At 44.7% G+C, this 17,079-nt stretch overlaps 1 protein-coding gene across 1 annotated transcript in view; it reads left to right on the top strand.

Moving 5' to 3' along the window:
- Positions 1-16,521, top strand: part of wwox (WW domain containing oxidoreductase) — a 306,800-nt gene extending 290,279 nt beyond the window's left edge. Inside the window, exon 9 of the mRNA XM_080736119.1 lies at positions 14,968-16,521. Coding sequence (XP_080592245.1) covers positions 14,968-15,159 — 192 coding nt within the window. The 3' untranslated portion in view covers positions 15,160-16,521. The remainder of the gene's footprint in view (positions 1-14,967) is intronic.
- The last annotated feature ends 558 nt before the right edge of the window (positions 16,522-17,079 follow it).

Genomic DNA, 17,079 nt, shown 5'->3' with positions numbered 1-17,079 from the left:
GAAGCTCTTGCACTGAAAAAGTGGGTTTCAGCTGTGAAAACCCACTTTTTCAGATTTTCTTTTTTGCATCCATCTGGGATTAGATAGCATATTATTCGTTGTTTTTATACAGTCAATGTCAGTCATATGCCTGAAAAAAGGCCAACATATCGATTTATTCAGCTTTTGCGTGGCAGTCGAGGCTTTAAATAAACAACAACAAAAGGACAGTATCTTGGTTGAATAACTGTGCAACCTCACCCGGTTGTAATGTTAATTCATAGGAGTGTATTGTCAGTAATTGTTGGAGCTGAAGCGATATGGGCTGCATGGGTGCTGCTGGAGTGACGGCAGCTATCACCGCCCGGTATTTACCATAACAAAAAGCCAGTGAATGATCGCATTATGTTTGACATGTTAGGATGCTCCTTCCTCTCCCATTGTGGAGAAATAAAAACAATTTTGGAGGCGGCCCCAAAGGCGTTTTTGTGTTGGTTGGTTCCTTCTTTTCTTTCCTTTTTCTTCCCATTATTCTTTGGACGCATTTAGTTTTCTATACATTCTTTTGTGTAATATACCATTTCGGAAAAACACAGTTTTGGTCTTTTTTTTCTTTTCTCCGTTTTGTATTTTTCATTTTTCTTGCGTTCCTGTTCTGTAGGGTGGTTTTTTAAGTGTGTATGTTATGTGCAGTCTGTCAGGGTGTCATTCTTCACTTGGATTCGGCGCGGTGATAATGAGTTCATTTGGAAACACACTCTGTGGGCTACCTCCACCTGCACACGGATGTGCTGGTGCACGTGGCGTGCACGCGCATGTGCACGTTGGCACGCCACATACAGTAGTATACCACATGTGGGTGTAACTCATACACCCAGAATGTGAGCTTCTGTGCGTGCTAGCGTGCGTGCGTGTGTGTGTGTGTGTGTGCGCGCACACATGAATATGTCAGCCTGCCGCAGGAGACCAATTAGCTGGCGCATCAGTGAGAAGGTGAGCACACACACGCGCACACACACACACACACACACACACACCTTATTACACCAGCTCATCACACACTCGCACACCGACACACAGACAGCATTGCTTGGCTGATAATAGAGCTATAGTGACACTTACAGTGCATTGACCATATGGAATAATGACTTCAGCGTGTCAAACTGTCCAACTTGAGTCACCGCCATGCGTTACTTCAACCGTCCAGGTGTTACCAACTTACCCAAAATTTCGTCTATCTGTATGTTGCCGCATCGCAGTGGAATGTGGATGTCGTATTTGGTATGTACCGCTGCATTTGAGGCGCTTCCCCCTTCCGCACATAAACGCCTTGCCTAAACGCGGCGCTATCGCCGTACTGTGGATATAGCGCTGATGTCCTCCACATTGATTCAGCCCAAAGTACAAGGCATGCCACACCAGTGTTGTTTTTGAGAGCAAATATTGATTTAAGCTGGTTGCACACTGCACTGCGTGTTTTCGTTGCGTTTTGGAAATCCGAAATCCGGAGGCCAGGGAGAGAGAGGAAAGAGAGAGAGAGCAAGGGACTCAGTAGTGACAGCTGCGAAAATCGAAAAAAAACGACCCTGGTCCGAAAATGAATACGAAACGGGCGGCAGTGTGCAAACGTGATTGACATAACGTGAGGTTGATTTTTTTATTTACGCGCTCCGAAATTCACTACGATATTTGGCCCAAAAAACGCAGCAGTGTGCAAAGACCTTTAGTTTTAGTCATAGTCTTTTGAATAAAATGTCATTTAGTTTTAGTCACCTGAAAAGTATTAGTTTTAGTCTAATTTTAGTCGACTAAATATCATATGATTTTAGGCGACTGAATCTACAGTTGATTTACCGTAGTCAACTGAAATGTATTTTGGCAAGCCTTGATGGCATCGTAATGACTGATTTTACACTTGGTTATTTGCTGAAAATAGCAGATCTACAAGCTCACAATGCGTCGCAGCGCGACGCGTTGTGAGCTTGTAGCCCTATTTTCAGCATGTAACACCTGAGAGCAACCAAACATATACTCTCTTCTCCTCTAGTCCCTCCCCTTTCAGTTCTAACGTTTTAGTCTAGTCTTTATTTTGTTGACGAAATTGTCAATATATTTAGTCTTAGTTTAAGTCATCACAGCTTAGTTTTTATTTCGTTTTTGTCAGTGAAAAGAACGCAGTCGACAAACATTTTTCGTCATAGTTTTAGTCGACAAAATCAACACTGTAGCGCTGATGTCCTCCAGACTGATTCAGCCCAAAGTATAAGGCATGCCACACCAACCCAATCAGGTTAGAGTGTTGGGGTGAGAAAAAAAAGAGCAGATCACGGCCAATAAAGCAAGCCGGCCCTCTTCATGTATAATTCAGTTTCTTTTATGGTGGTCTATGCACCCATATGGGATGCGCTAAAGGAAGACCGAGGCCATTTTCAGCCAGAGAAAAAGCCCTGTTAAAAGATAATCCCACAGCCAGAGTCCTGCTCCCTTTACTGCTGCCTCTTTAATGAATAGGTGTCCAATAAGGCCTTTTATTGTCTTAGCATATGTTGCTTTTATTAGGGGAAAATAATTAGGTTGTGCGGATCACCTCGGAAGTCCTCTCGCCAAAGATAAAAATGAGATAGTTTCACAGTCGCTGCGCAAGTCCTTCTGACTTCGCCATCGTTTTCCTCTTGGCTGCCTTGGTGCCTTGTGTCCTCTCGCTCTCTCCTCTCCTCTCCTCTCCTCTCCTCTCTCCTTTCCTCTCCTCTTAATGATTCCCCTCTCTCGTTCCCTGTTGTCTCCCTGTGTTTCCCCTCTTCTCTTCCTCTCTTTTCTCTCCGCTGCCATAGCCCCCATTCCCGTTTCCTACTCCATTGTTCCCTGGAACATGCACGCCTTAAATGTATGCAGGCAGGTCAGCATTGGACTGCACACAAACACACACATACAGTGCATATGCACAGGCATGCATGCATGTATGCGTGCGCGCACGCGCGCACACACACACACACACACACACACACACACACCATTTGCAGTGTGATGCGAGGCGCTTTATGACTGACACTCGGTTGATCTTATCTGGTGCAAAAGGGGGAGAGGGCTTGGGAGTGGGGACTGCAGTGCTTTGTGTGTTGTTACTGTCACTCTGGCATAGTTTATCCTCTTGCAGTTCTTCCCCTCTCCCTCTCTCCGTCTCTTTCCGTTTCCTCGCCCGCTGTGTTTGCCGTGTGACGTGCAAAAAGTGTGAGAGAAGAGTTGTCTGTGATATGTGTCTGGAAGTAGAGATATATCCATTTCACTTTCCTATACTCCCATGATCCGTTTGAATTCCTCTGACCACAGCTGCAGGGTCCTGTATTTGTACTTGGGTTTGCGAGCTGTCGTCGCACACCGAAAATAGCCAGTCTATAAGCGAGTCCGCGTACAGGGCTGGAGGGAGCCATGTGGCAGCATGGGGGCACGCTTTCAGATCAAGTGGGACTACATGGGGATGGACGGAGAGTGTGTGGAAGAGGAATGCGGGGCAGATCAAAGTTCACCGACATGGAGAGGATGTAACAGAGAGAGAGAGAGTGGGAGGAAGAGAGGATGGGAGGGAGGGGGTAGTGTGGTCCTTTCTCCTTTCATTGGCTCTTTAATGACTCTCATGGGAGCGCACTGCCCATAGGTGAGTATTAGCCATCGCGATTATTTGACATAATCGCGATTATTTGACATAATCGTCACAATGGTTTCCATGTTGAAAAATATTTTTTAAAGTCAAATAGTGTGAGCTTGTAGATCGGCTATATTTAGGTTATGTGTCATATCTGCCATGTGTAACTTCAAAGCCTAAAAGCCAAACAGAAATGTAATTGTCTATGACAAAAACACAATTAAATTGTTAATCGCAATTATTTGAGTGACAATTAATCGTTATGTAAAATGTCATAATCGTGACAGCACTATTTGTCCCCTCAAATATAGTCAGCACATACTGCTAGTCTGTTATGTGCCTGATGTCGCAAATAGAACCATCTTCTCTGGCCATGAAAGCCTGAAAAATCTTAGATATTTAAAAACTTGCCACTAGCATCCCTATTCTTGGACATGCCATTTCGCTGTGAATATTCAGTGAAAAGACCATACAAAGTATACTGTGTAGATGGTTTAAGTGAAAAGTGAGATTACAGTTGTTCTTGTAGGTGTAACTAATGTCTTAGTCACATCAACATTGTTTTGGGACGCATTTTTATTCTAATTGAGGAAGTATTTTTGAATATTGCTATATCCAATGAGACATAGACCATTACCACACAAGGAAATGCTCTCAAGGCTTTGTTCAAAAACGTAGCCATAGCATGACCTCATATCTACAGTAAGTACAAATAACGTTTGTGCACATCATGATCCTGTCACGTTATGACCATTTTAATTCACTTAGTTTTTCTGAAACCACTTTCAACACGGTTTCCTTATTACCAGTAAGACGCCTAAGGGTGAAAAGCCATGTCTTGGTCATCTGGACAGTGATGTACCGGTATATCGGACCAGTTACCCATATATGGAGACCCCTGGTACCCATATATGGAGATCCATGGACCATGTATGGAGATATGCTGTGAGACCTCAAACATGCTTACTCAGTTATTCGTTATGTGAATGTCTTATGGGGTCTATGAGAAGATGTGAAAGTCTTGGGGGCTCACAACGTGTCGCGATGCGACGCGCTGTGAGCTTGTAGATCTGCTATTTTTGTACTTTTACTAATTAAGTACTTATTGATGTCAATACTTTTATACTTTTACCCAAGTAATTTTTATTGCGACCGTCAGGGAGCAGTTTACTATGAAAACCTCCACCGGCCGTCCGTCCGTCCGTCGGTCACACGTCACACGTCACACCTTTGCCCTGCTCATATCTCCGCATCAGTTTGACATCACACCACATGTGTACACAAACCTTTGTGTACGTTGCTGTGGCAACAGTCTGTTGTTGCTGGTCTGTTAGTGTACGTTAGCAACCACCTTAGCAACCATGGTTTTACCCTAGCAACCAACTGTTTACCCTAGCAACCAACTGTTTACCATAGCAACCATGTTTTTTTTACCCTAGCAACCAACTGTTTACCATAGCAACCCGATACGCAGAGCAGGGATCTCCATATATGGGCATAAACAGGTGACATCACACTGATGTCAGATACTCAGAGCAGGGATTTCTCCATAATATATGGGCATAAAAGGGATTCTGTTAGGGATCTCCATATATGGGCATAAAAGGGATTCTGTTAGGGATCTCCATATATGGGCATACAAGGGATTCTGTTAGGGATCTCCATATATGGGCATAAAAGGGATTCTGTTAGGGATCTCCATATATGGGCATAAAAGGGATTCTGTTAGGGATCTCCATATATGGGCATAAAAGGGATTCTGTTAGGGATCTCCATATATGGGCATAAAAGGGATTCTGTTAGGGATCTCCATATATGGGCATAAAAGGGATTCTGTTAGCTGTTAGTGATCTCCATATATGGGCATAAAAGTGATGCTGTTAGGGATCTCCATATATGGGCATAAAAGGGATTCTGTTAGGGATCTCCATATATGGGCATGAAAGGGATTCTGTTAGGGATCTCCATATATGGGCATAAAAGGGATTGTATCCCAGATGATGCCCTGTTAGGAGATCCACACTAACAGAATCCATATATGGTCCTACCGACAGCTGCTATAAGCCAACCCTGGCGATAAGGTCTGAGTCGAAGAAATGCTTCTTTCCTGGCAAGAATTGCCCCTTTATACTGTAGGGCTCGTTTGTGTATTGTATGACATCACGCCACATCATCGGCTGAGGACTGTGTGATGTCATCATATCTCCATATATGGAGACATAAGTTGCTCATGCCCAAATATGGGCTGGTGAGGTCAGACTTAGTGTGATGCGTAGGTTATCTCCATATATGGAGATTCAACTTCAATGAGTAACCATGGCAAACTGTCAACTGCCCGTATGTCTTGATAATTGGTAAAACAAACTTTTGGCCTATTTGTGGAGATAAGCGACCAACGGTCGCTTATCTCCCGATTAGGGAGTCTTACTGGTATTCTATACTTCTACTTGTAACAGAGTATTTCTACATTGTAGTATTGATACTTTTACTAAAGTAAAACATTTGAGTACTTTTTCCACCACTGCCACTAAGTCCACCTCGACAAGGGTCATAGGGGTTATGGGGGGGTCATAGGGGTTATGGGGGGGTCATAGGGGTGAGTGCGAGGGTGTTTTCTGAGGAGTGTTCTGGGGTGTTTGGGGTGCTAATCTCCTGCCCTCGTGGTTGAGTGGTCAGGCTGAATCGAGGGGCAGGTTGTTTATCTTGAGGGGACCGCGTTACCCAGAATCCCCCCCGCAGCTGGGTAGGGCACGCTCAGTTGAGCTGTCAGCTTGCAGAGGCTAGCACTGCTGAGGGCTAGCACAGCCCTGCGCAAACCCACACAAGAGCAAAATATACAGACATTCAGGGGCGTCACTTGGGTATGGCAGGGGTATGCAGCTGCCATACATGGGTCCAGAGGGGAAAATAATAGTTACTTTTAAATATAAATCCATGAATGTCTCTTTGTCTATCTGTGCTGGTTATTATGTTGTTAAGTTACAGTAAAATAACTACAAATGCAAAAATTTACAAAATGGTCACTTTAACAAGGTATTATAAATAATTATATTATCCACACTTTTATTCTCCCTGTCTTGAAAAAAATTGTATATTCCCAGGTTCCACAGGTCAGCTGCACAGGTGCAATGTATTATTGTTAATTGTGGCACGTTTACTAACATGCTAAGTTTAGCTGCACTAGAACAACCGTAGAAACGGGGGGAAAAATAAAATGTACTTCTTAAAATAAATGTATCATGCCTCTTGCTAAGGTATGGCAACACGACTGGTGTCGCGCGCGTGCAAGACACCAGTCATGTTGCCATACCTTAGCTTTTTCTGAACTGACGCCACTGCAGACATTCCTCCGTTTGCTTTTTATTATCACTCCCCAGACAAGATGCAAAAAAAAGGGAAGCCTCAAATAGTTCATTTCAATGGTTATTTATTAAATGTAAAATATCTTTAGCACAGATTAAAAATCAGACACCTCCATCTATCTTAAAACACCACAGGTTGAAAAGAAACATTCCTGAAATAGAATCACAATCCCTTTTGGAGTCCCACTTTTCAGGATAGCTAGTCCACAAGGCTGGGGCCGAGGGCTGAGGCAGTCTGGGACACCACTCCACCTGCATGGCTCTGTGGCCGGTCGGGGGGGCTGACCGTGACGTTGTGAGAAAGTACAGTGCAGTACGGGGACCTGTTTGTGCCGCGTGTTGATCAGACTTAACAGTAAAAACCCTGTGTTCATTTAGGTGCGTACAAACGTAACCAAGGTAACCTCGACGAGTCGATGTGGTTACGTTTGAGGATTTTACCGTGCACATTTCTTCTAGTCTACATTATATCGTCGTCGTCGGGTGGGAACCCTTTATGTCCAAAACTCTTCGTTTTGCATTTATCATTTTAAAAATGATTTAAACTAGTGAAAACAGCCGATCTACAAGCACACAACGCCTCGCACCGCGAGGCGTTGTGTGCTTGTAGATCAAGCACACAACTCAGATTTGTTCTGATGCAATAAACCCCACCCAGCTGGTACTTGGAGCGGGTTTTAAACCTGTAGCTTTTGGGTCACAGAACGCATCTCTAGGGCTTCCTCACATGATGACAAAGTATCGTCGTTGTCAGGTGGAAAACTTGTATGTCCAAAACCGTTCATTTTGCATTTATCATTTTAATAATGATTTAAAATAGTGAAAATAGCCGATCTACAAGCACACAAGTGCTTGTAGATCATCAATTTTCACAAGTTTTGTGCAACGGTCTTGTACGATGAAGCAGGGCTTTATTTTATGAGAAAACGCACAAATTTAGAAGAACCCCAATCCCCACATCCCCAATAGATGTTGCGTACTGCTGATGACTCAGAGTACCATCTCAGAGGTCAGCCGGCTCAAAAACATAACCGCCCCACACACACGCACACGTGCACGTGTCCCCGTGTCCGTCGTGCCTCAGCCCTCGATGCGGTACAAACACCGACTGACAACAACTGACACAGATGGTGAGCATGAACACAGTTAAGGACAGGCAAAGGAAGAGTATACCCACCCACTGGAGTAAGAAAACACTTAATACTCTACACAGTCACACACTGTCCAACAGAGGATATCGTATTTTTCACGTTTTTACATTTTTTATTTCAAGTTTGTGATTTTTTTTCTACTTTTTTTTTTTATAGTTCGTTTTTTTCCAGCACATGCCATATGAGAATCTGTTTTGCCTTTTTTTTTTTTCTTTTTTTTTTTTTGGGATTATAAAAGTACCTGAAAGAATTGCTAGGTTATCAGCATGCATAGCTGTTTTGATATTTACAGGATGTTGATATATACAGGGGGGGGGGAGGGGGGGGGCAAAAACAGACTGCTCTACAGTACTGGGTTTATTTACAACCGGGGGAGGGGGGGTCATGGGTCAGAGGGGGAGAGAGAGAGAGAGAGAGAGAAGAGGGTCAATGACATAACTACAGATGTTAGAGGGGTGGTGGTGTGGGGGGAGGGGTCACATGCAAAGGGTCAGAGAGAGAGAGAGCGCTCACACATTATAAAGCCGAGTACGAAGTTCGACGGACGAGACCCAGGACAGAACACGGCAACGTTATTATTATTATTATTATTATATATTATTGTACTCTACACCAGGGGTCTTCAACGTTTTCAGGCCAAGGACCCCTTAGTTGAGAGTGAGATGAAGCAGGGACCCCCACAACCTTTTCAGAGATTCCATATAGTTTCACCGTTTGACAGCACGATCATCTGTGTATTTTGGGTTAGTGTAAATTTGTGTTTCCAGATATTTAACCACTTGAATTTTCAATACTTGATAAACTTGACCTTTCACTCTGTACTTAGTCTGCTCTTTTTCTCCTCTACACCAAACCTCTTTGCCAAAAATAGCCGATCTAAAAGCTCACAACGCCTCGCGCTAAAGTTCTTTGAATATGGAAACTAGGGTTCAAGTGGTTCATATAAAAAAGGAGGAAAAAAAGTTTCTATCACACAAAGATTTGGAGGACCCCCTGTAGTAACTCTGGGGACCCCCTAGGGGTCCCGGACCCCCTGTTGAAGACCCCTGCTCTACTTTGTAGACAACATGGCTTCTCCCCCGCTCTGTCACCATCTCGGCTTCTTGGATGCGCTCCATTACGAGCTGTCAACAACCCATTATTGCGTAACACTGCACAATGGCGATTTCACGCGGGCGGCGATGGTCCCCGCGGGGCGTCGCTCTCTCGCAATGTTGAGATTGGAAGACTTGGATCTGATCCCAGAGCAGTATAGCAGAGGTGCATCCCGGGGACCTCATGGAGGCTTGCCTTATTGCTGCTCGTATACACGGTATTAATCCTCTGTGTTCATGTTAGTTCGTCGTTGTCGGGTGGAAACCCTGTATGGCCAAAACCGTTCGTTTTGTATTTAGCATTTTAGAAAATTGTGAAAATAGCAGATCTACAAGCATACAACGATGCAAGGCGTTGTGTGCTTGTAGAACTGCTATTTTCACTAGTTTAGTGTGTCAGTCTTGTATGATGAAGCAGCCAAGCAGGGCTTTACTCTACGAAAAAACATACAAATTTGAAACTTGGAGATACAAGGTTTCTGCCCGACAGCGACGATTTGTAACTCTGAGAACGTTCAAATGGGCCATAAATGGTCCGTTTGGTTACCTTTGTACACTCTCTGTCTGCGTTAAAATGAACACTGTGGATTGTGCTGCAGTTTTTAACCACTTTCAAACCTAGCCTCCCTATATTAGCACATCGGGGATGTCTTTATAGGCAAACCGTTTCCAAAATTCTCAAAAGTAGCGAAAATCAGCTATTCACGCTATTCGTCATATTATGACAAAACACATAGGGGCTTACGTGGTTGAAATAACGTGTTCGTATTCTCTTCGCATTTTGGGGGGAGATTTTTCTGTTGCTTTGGTTTGACACGTGTCATATTGCTATGGAGTTTTTTTCCCCCCCTAGACATCTCTTTTCCTGTGTTCCCTCCTACTGTATCTCCTCCCACATGACAGTGCAAGTAGACAGCAGCCCCCCAACCCCCCCCACACACACACACACACCCTACGTCTAGAAACTACCGTGCACAAAATTAGTGATTTCACATTTTAAGCCGCAGGAGACAGAAAGACACACAGAGAAATCCATAGGTTTTTTTTGTAGACACCTAAATTGACAGGTATTATATCTACATTACATGTACACATACAGTAGGTTCCAAATCATTGATACAACCTTTCACGTGTATTGTACGGACAGATTGAACGGCCTAAATGTAGTCTAGCTTGTCCTAAGCGTTTGCTCTCGTGTGTGTGTGTGTGTGTGTGTGTGCGCGCATGTGTGTGTGCGTGTGTGTGTGTGTGTGTGTGCGCGCGCACGTGCGTGTGGGCCAGCAAGTGGTTGTGTTCATGCATGCATTACACATAGAAAATGTGTTTCTAGGTGTTTGAAATGCCATGGAGAAAGAGTCCCCCTCCTCCCCTCACTTTCCTCCCTTATATCTCACTATAGCAACACACACACGCACACACACGCACACACACACACACACACACACACACACACACACACACGCGCGCACACGCACTGTGATAAATGGCGTTGGTGGGTGGCTGAGCATGTTAATGTCTAATCTCATCAGCCTTATCTCCTAGAGAGGTCACGGGGTCAAGTGGCGAGGGGGGATGAGCTAAACACCAATCAGATAGAACACTACTGCTGCACTGAGACACCACTCACTATGCTGTGCTCATAGACACACTGCACAGAGACACCACTCGCTAATAACCAGACTTTTGGTAACGGTACGACTAGTCGGTTTTTTGCGTACAGGGGTTTACTATAATAGCCAAACAGCCGCGGTCAAATCCTCAGTAGGGATGGGACGATATGAAAATATCATATCACGATTATTGTGACAAAAGAAATTGTGATTTACGATATTATCACCATAATGAAAATCCATTATCCTGGTGGCGGAACATTTGCCAAAAAATAGCGGATCTACAAGCTCACAGCGCGTCGCGTTGTGAGCTTGTAGATCGGCTATTTTTTGGCAAAGACATTTGATAGAGAGTGAGAAAAAGACTTTCAAGTAGGTATAGTATGCAAATAAAGGTGAATTGATCCCAGTGCATGATGGAGCACGATATATTACGATAAATGAAATCTCCACGATACGATTACCGCGAGTGTTTTTGATCACGATAAGCGATAATATCGCTTATCGTCCCATCCCTAATCCTCAGTGGAAAAAAAGTGGAATCCGAAGGCATAAATGTGGATAATAAACCCCAGCATCAAGAGTCTGGATGAGGGATGTGAAAACGTTGTGGTCTATACTTCGAACGCGGGTCCAAAAAAAAAAGAAAAAAAAAGAAAACGTTCAGTAGCCGGACACAAACGTCCTTCTGAAAGTCATGAGCTTGCTCAAGCATCTGTGAGTCGGAAAACCTTCAACCCAGGCCAAAAGAAAAAAAAGAAAATAAACAGCCTGAAAACTTCAGTGGAGTTTTCGCTCTCTTTTTTATTTTTTTCAAAAGGCGTTTAGCTCCTTTTAGGTGACCTAAATCAGATGCCCTAAAGCAGAGGTTGAGGCGTGTGAACCCGCCACGCAGGGCTGAGACACTGCTTGGCATTTGGCTGCTCTTTGATATGGCAGGGCCGGGTGGCGGAGGATGGAGTTATCACCCCGCTGGCAGGTGAGACAGACGGAGGCACACAGAGAGATGGCTGCCTTTTCATCCTCTCATCATAACCAGACTTCAAACGCTCTCAAAACTCACTGCCACAACGTCTCTCTCTCTCACACCCAAACACACACACACACACACACACACACAGGGGCGTCACAAGGGGGTGGGGTAGTGGGACTGAGTTACTAGGGCCCAAGGTGGAGGGGCCTTTAGAAAAATAGCAGATATACAAGCTCACAGCACGGCACCGAGTGCCGCGCTGCGAGCTTGTTGATCTGCTATTTTTTAAAAGTCGTGAAAATGTGTCAAAATCACAAGCAGAAGTTTGAGCACCACTGACATAGAAACATAGGTTTTTTGAAAAACCTCAGAAGGATTTGAAATATTCAAAGACTTGCAAAACTTTCATGATTTTTCAAAAATAGCAGATCTACAAGCTCACAGCGCGGCACTCGGTGCCGTGCTGTGAGCTTGTACATCTGCTATTTTTCAATAGTTAAAGCACAAAGTAATTGAAGTGAATCCTTGTACCCAGGGCCCAGAATTTGGTGCGACACCCCTGCTCTCTCTCACACACGCACGCACACACGCGCACACACACACGCACGCACGCACGCACGCACGCACGCACGCACGCACGCACGCACGCACGCACGCACGCACGCATGCATGCACGCACACACAGGCGTTCTTTCTGGAGGAAGTTTACTCAGAGCTTGAAGGGGGAGTTTTGTGTGTGTGTGTGTGTGTGTGTGTGTGTGTGTGTGTGTGTGTGTGTGTGTGTGTGTGTGTGTGTGTGTGTGTGTGTGTGTGTGTGTGTGTGTGTGTGTGTGTGTGTGTGTGTGTGTGTGTGTACAGTACTGTATGTGCGCGGGTGTGCGTGCGTTTCGTAATGAACGTGAAAGTGTTTTGTGAACTACAGTGCTATGCATGTGTTTAAAGTGTGAAACGCTTAAAGCCTCGGTGACTCTTTTCAGTTAACGTGCGCATCTGTAATACAAAGTGTATTAGAGATCAGGGGTAGGAATTCTGTGCAAAGCAGTGTGAGCTAAGAAGCGCATGTACAAAGTGCGCGCCATTTGTCATGTGGGTCCATGTATGTGCAGCGTGTGTGTGTGTGCGCGCGCATACCCGCGCTTGAATTTCATGCACGCTTGTCTCAATGGGTGCCAGCGCTCTGCGCTTAACCCATTTAGGGCCTAGAATTATTGTATGCTTTAACCAGTGAAAAATAGCAGATGTACAAGCTCACAGCGCGGCACCGAGTGCCGCGCTGCGAGCTTGTAGATCTGCTGTTTTTGAAAACGTGTGCAAATCTTTGAATATATGTATTTTCAAAGCGAACGTTTGTAACTCAAATTTTGCTTCTGGGTGGTCCCTGGAACTAAATATTTTGAGATGGGGGTCCGTGGCCAAATACATATATATTTTGGGGGTCCTTCAAATGAAAAGGTTTGAGAACCACTGACATAGTAGTCTCTCAAGAACAGACAAACTGAGCTCCAGTTAAGTGAAAAGGACCTTCTCTTTGACGATGGCGATGGCTAGCCAGATTATTGACATAGAAACATAGGTTTTTCAAAAAAACCTTAGAAGGATTCAAAAGACACTTATAGAATCGGGTCAAAATTCTAATTTTCACGGTTTTTCAAAAATAGCAGTGCCGCGCTGTGAGCTTGTAGATCTGCTATTTTTCAATAGTTAAAGCATAAAATAATGATACACAATAATGTGTACCCGTTCTTAACGCTAAGTCCACGCCATGTCACGTCAGCAGCATCTGTCTGTGACTCTGTCATTCTCTCTCATTCTCTCTCTTCTCTCAACCCCATCTCACTCCCGCTGGCCGATAAAGAGGCCAGCCATTTTATGTGGCTGTATAGAAGTTGTCTCCAGCCCAGAGCTTTGCAAGGGAAAGCCGTCACAGCAGCTTTTTAGCCAGAGCCACAACATGAAAGATGCCTCTTTGAACATTCAGCCTCTGTGTGTGTATGTGTGTGTGTGTTAATTCTCTCTGATGCACTTCTTCTGCAGCCGTTTAAAACGCCAAAGAAATCTTGCCTCCCGCATAGAAGATTCCTGCTAATTACTGTCTGGATATTGGGACGGGGTGGGTGTATTAGGGAACTTAGCTAAATAACTGTCTTGGTTATTTATATGATGTGCTTCCTTGGGGTACATGAAGCAGAGTGGATTTCTGGGTGCCAGAGAGCCGTGTGATCTTTGAGATTTGACTTGAGAGAGGATTTACAGAGTAAGAGGCAGAGGGAGAGTGTTGGTTCTACCGCGTGTGTGCGTGCGCGCACGTGTGTGTGTGTGTGTGTGTGCCTGCGTGTGCGTGCGTGTGCTGTATGCGTAAGTGCATAAGATATCGCTTCCCTAGATATTCCTAAAAAAAAGTTAACTTTTTGGATAAATAAAATACAAACATACACGTGGGAACCCTATTGTCACATTGTCTGCCAACGGTAATTCTCTACTTTGAAATGCCTGACTTCAACCAATGGATTCATGTCACGAAAAAAATATACATATTCATTAAGACCCATCTGCCTTTACAGTGATTCACATTAAAACCCTCCAGTGTTTGTCGTTGTCAGAGAGGAGCTGCCGTGGTACTCGGCTCTCGCCTCTCCTCTACCAGTCTGTCTGTACATCCGCATGCACACCGTCCCATATAGCCATGAGTCCTGTACACTCCAGATAGAGAAATAAATATATGTATAGAAATATATGTACAGCACAAGGTTATGCTTCTTTTTTTTTCTTCTTTTTTTTCCTTTGTAATATGACCCAGTCTTTATGGGTTGAAGGAGATGGAGAGAGAGAGAGAGAGAGGGTGCAGAGAGGGAGTCTTTGTGTGGAGTCTGGGTTTACTGTGTGTGTGTGTGTGTATGTGTGTGTGTGTGTGTGTGTGCCGTTCTCCTGTACCCTTCAGCACGTGTAGCTCGTGTGTTGTCGCTGTGTACGTGTGTGTGTGTGCATAAAAAAAGAGGACAAGGCCGCGTAGGCTGTCTCCAAAGTCCGTCTTGAATTTCTCCGCGTCCATTTGATGTCCTGGACGGTGTCCACCACGTGTCTGAAGAACTGCCTCCTTTTTCGTTGTAATGCTGTGGTCCTGACTCCGCCGCCTCTGTGTGTCTCTCTGTGTCCCACAGCAACAGGGGGCCGCCACCACGGTGTACTGCGCCGCCGCTCCGGAGCTGGAGGGCATCGGAGGGATGTACTTCAACAACTGCTTCCGCTGCCTGCCGTCCTCTCAGGCCCAGGACCTCGGCGCCGCCGCCAGCCTCTGGGAACTGAGCGAACGGCTGGTCTCAGAGAGGCCCGCCGGCATCCAGGCCCTCTGACAGACACACAAGACCCAACCAACCAGCAATCACCAACACCGGAGATGTGCGTGTGTGTCTGTGTGTGTACGGTATGTGTGTAGGGGGGGGAGTATTAGCCAAACAGCCACTGTCAAATCCTCAGTGGAACAAATGGACCGCAGTGGACCCATAACTGAGGATTTCACTGTGGGGGAATCAAAGATGACGAGGGAGTGTTAATTTGAACTGAATTAAAACAAAAGACTACTGTCTTTGCACTGTACGTGAGAGCTGCCAAAACATTGGAACTCCATGTGGGTTATGTCACTACTACCGGAGGGGGAGCTAAAAAACACAGCACATTTTACTGTACTGGAGGGCTAATCATAATACTTCACTCTATTAAATGAATCTATTAATTGAGCTCTGTCCAGCGCAGCTGTGTTAGTTTACAATGAGATGATTGGCCAGGATGTCTCTTGGGTAGGCAGTCAGGAATCACCAATAGTCTTTTTCGGTGTACGCGTGTGTACGTATGTGTGCATGTGTGTGTGTGTCTGTGTCAAGTCTCCTTCATGTCGAGACCATCCATTTTAAAAGGGAAAAGTTGAAAGAAGCAAATGCCCTGTCTAACATTGCAGGTGAACTAATGAAACATACACCCTTACAACCATGTCATCCCCCCAGCAGTAGTGCACTCTATGACTTCAGTAGCTTCCCGTCTACATTGTACATAGATTGTTTCTTTTTCCTATACTGAAATACAGCGTCAGAGGTTAACCATTGTGCTAACTCTTTATGGACGAAGAAGAAATAAGGAGGAATGGATATTCATGACACTCATGGCTATATACATTATTATGCAATAGTATTGTTTCATATCAATGTTGCCTTTTGTTTTTCCTGTACAATATTTACATGATAAATCAACGCTGGGCAATGTGCTAAAGGGGTGGGGACATTTCTTTTTCCTTCTTCCGTCTGCTAGTCGAGTCAACCTACTGTACGTACGTAATCGATAATGTATTTATACTCTGATAAGTCTTTAGTTACAATTTGGAGGTATATGTGGTTGGGTACAGGGACAAAACTGCTGTCTTGATGTGGTCCCAGAGGATCTCGCTTTCCCAAAAGTCCCAAGATTTGGATTCCTCTGTCGAGATCACGTTTGTATGCTTTTTTTTCTTTTTCTTTTTTCTTTCTTTGCATGGTCATGGTTTCGTCACGTGTCACTCTGGCTTAGGGGCTTGGTGGCGAGTCGGGTGTTCTGTAGACCTCTGCAGGGACGTTTTCTTTATGGGTTTATGTTTTTGTTTAGTTTTGTTCTCGGGAGACATTGTGCTTTATGGCAGTCTGCATGCCGTAGGTCGCTCTTGAAAAATCAGCATTCCAGTGTCATGATACCTGTGAAGAACAGAGAGAGAGAGAGAGAGAGAGAGAGAGGGTTCAATAAAGATCTGTTTGTAATACAATTACTTGTCTGTAAGTCTTTCATGCACATTATACCACAGTGGAAGTCCATTCATCTGAAGGCCATTAGGGGGAGTTGTTTGTGTGGAGAGCTGACAGTTGAGCAGCATATATTGATCTGTGACTTAGCAGGACTGCTATAGCAAAATGACAAAACGTATACAGAGTCAGATTAGCGGCAGAGAGAGATTATTGCTTAGAGGCCGATGTTGACCCATTCATAAACTGATAAACCAGAAGCAATCTCCCCCCTGCTTGCTGTGGTCACATACTGTACGTCCATTTATGGACTTTTATCAGGAAGAAATCAGTGCCTTGGAAAGGAATGACAGCTCAGCCAGCCAATCCTCATAAGGCTGACCTGCATTCTCACACACGGTTGGTCAGCTGGACGACTGAGAGTGCCTCAGCCTATCAGGGAAACAGCACGCAGGCACGCACAGTCAGTCCCAATATTAAGACCCACTGACAAGAAGCTATAGGTCAGTG

The sequence above is a fragment of the Nannobrachium achirus genome (genome assembly GCF_963921795.1).
Source record: "Nannobrachium achirus genome assembly, chromosome: 11".
NCBI classification, from domain to species: domain Eukaryota; kingdom Metazoa; phylum Chordata; class Actinopteri; order Myctophiformes; family Myctophidae; genus Nannobrachium; species Nannobrachium achirus.
Note: the sequence above shows the minus strand (reverse complement) of the source record. Positions and strands in the feature narration are given on the sequence as shown.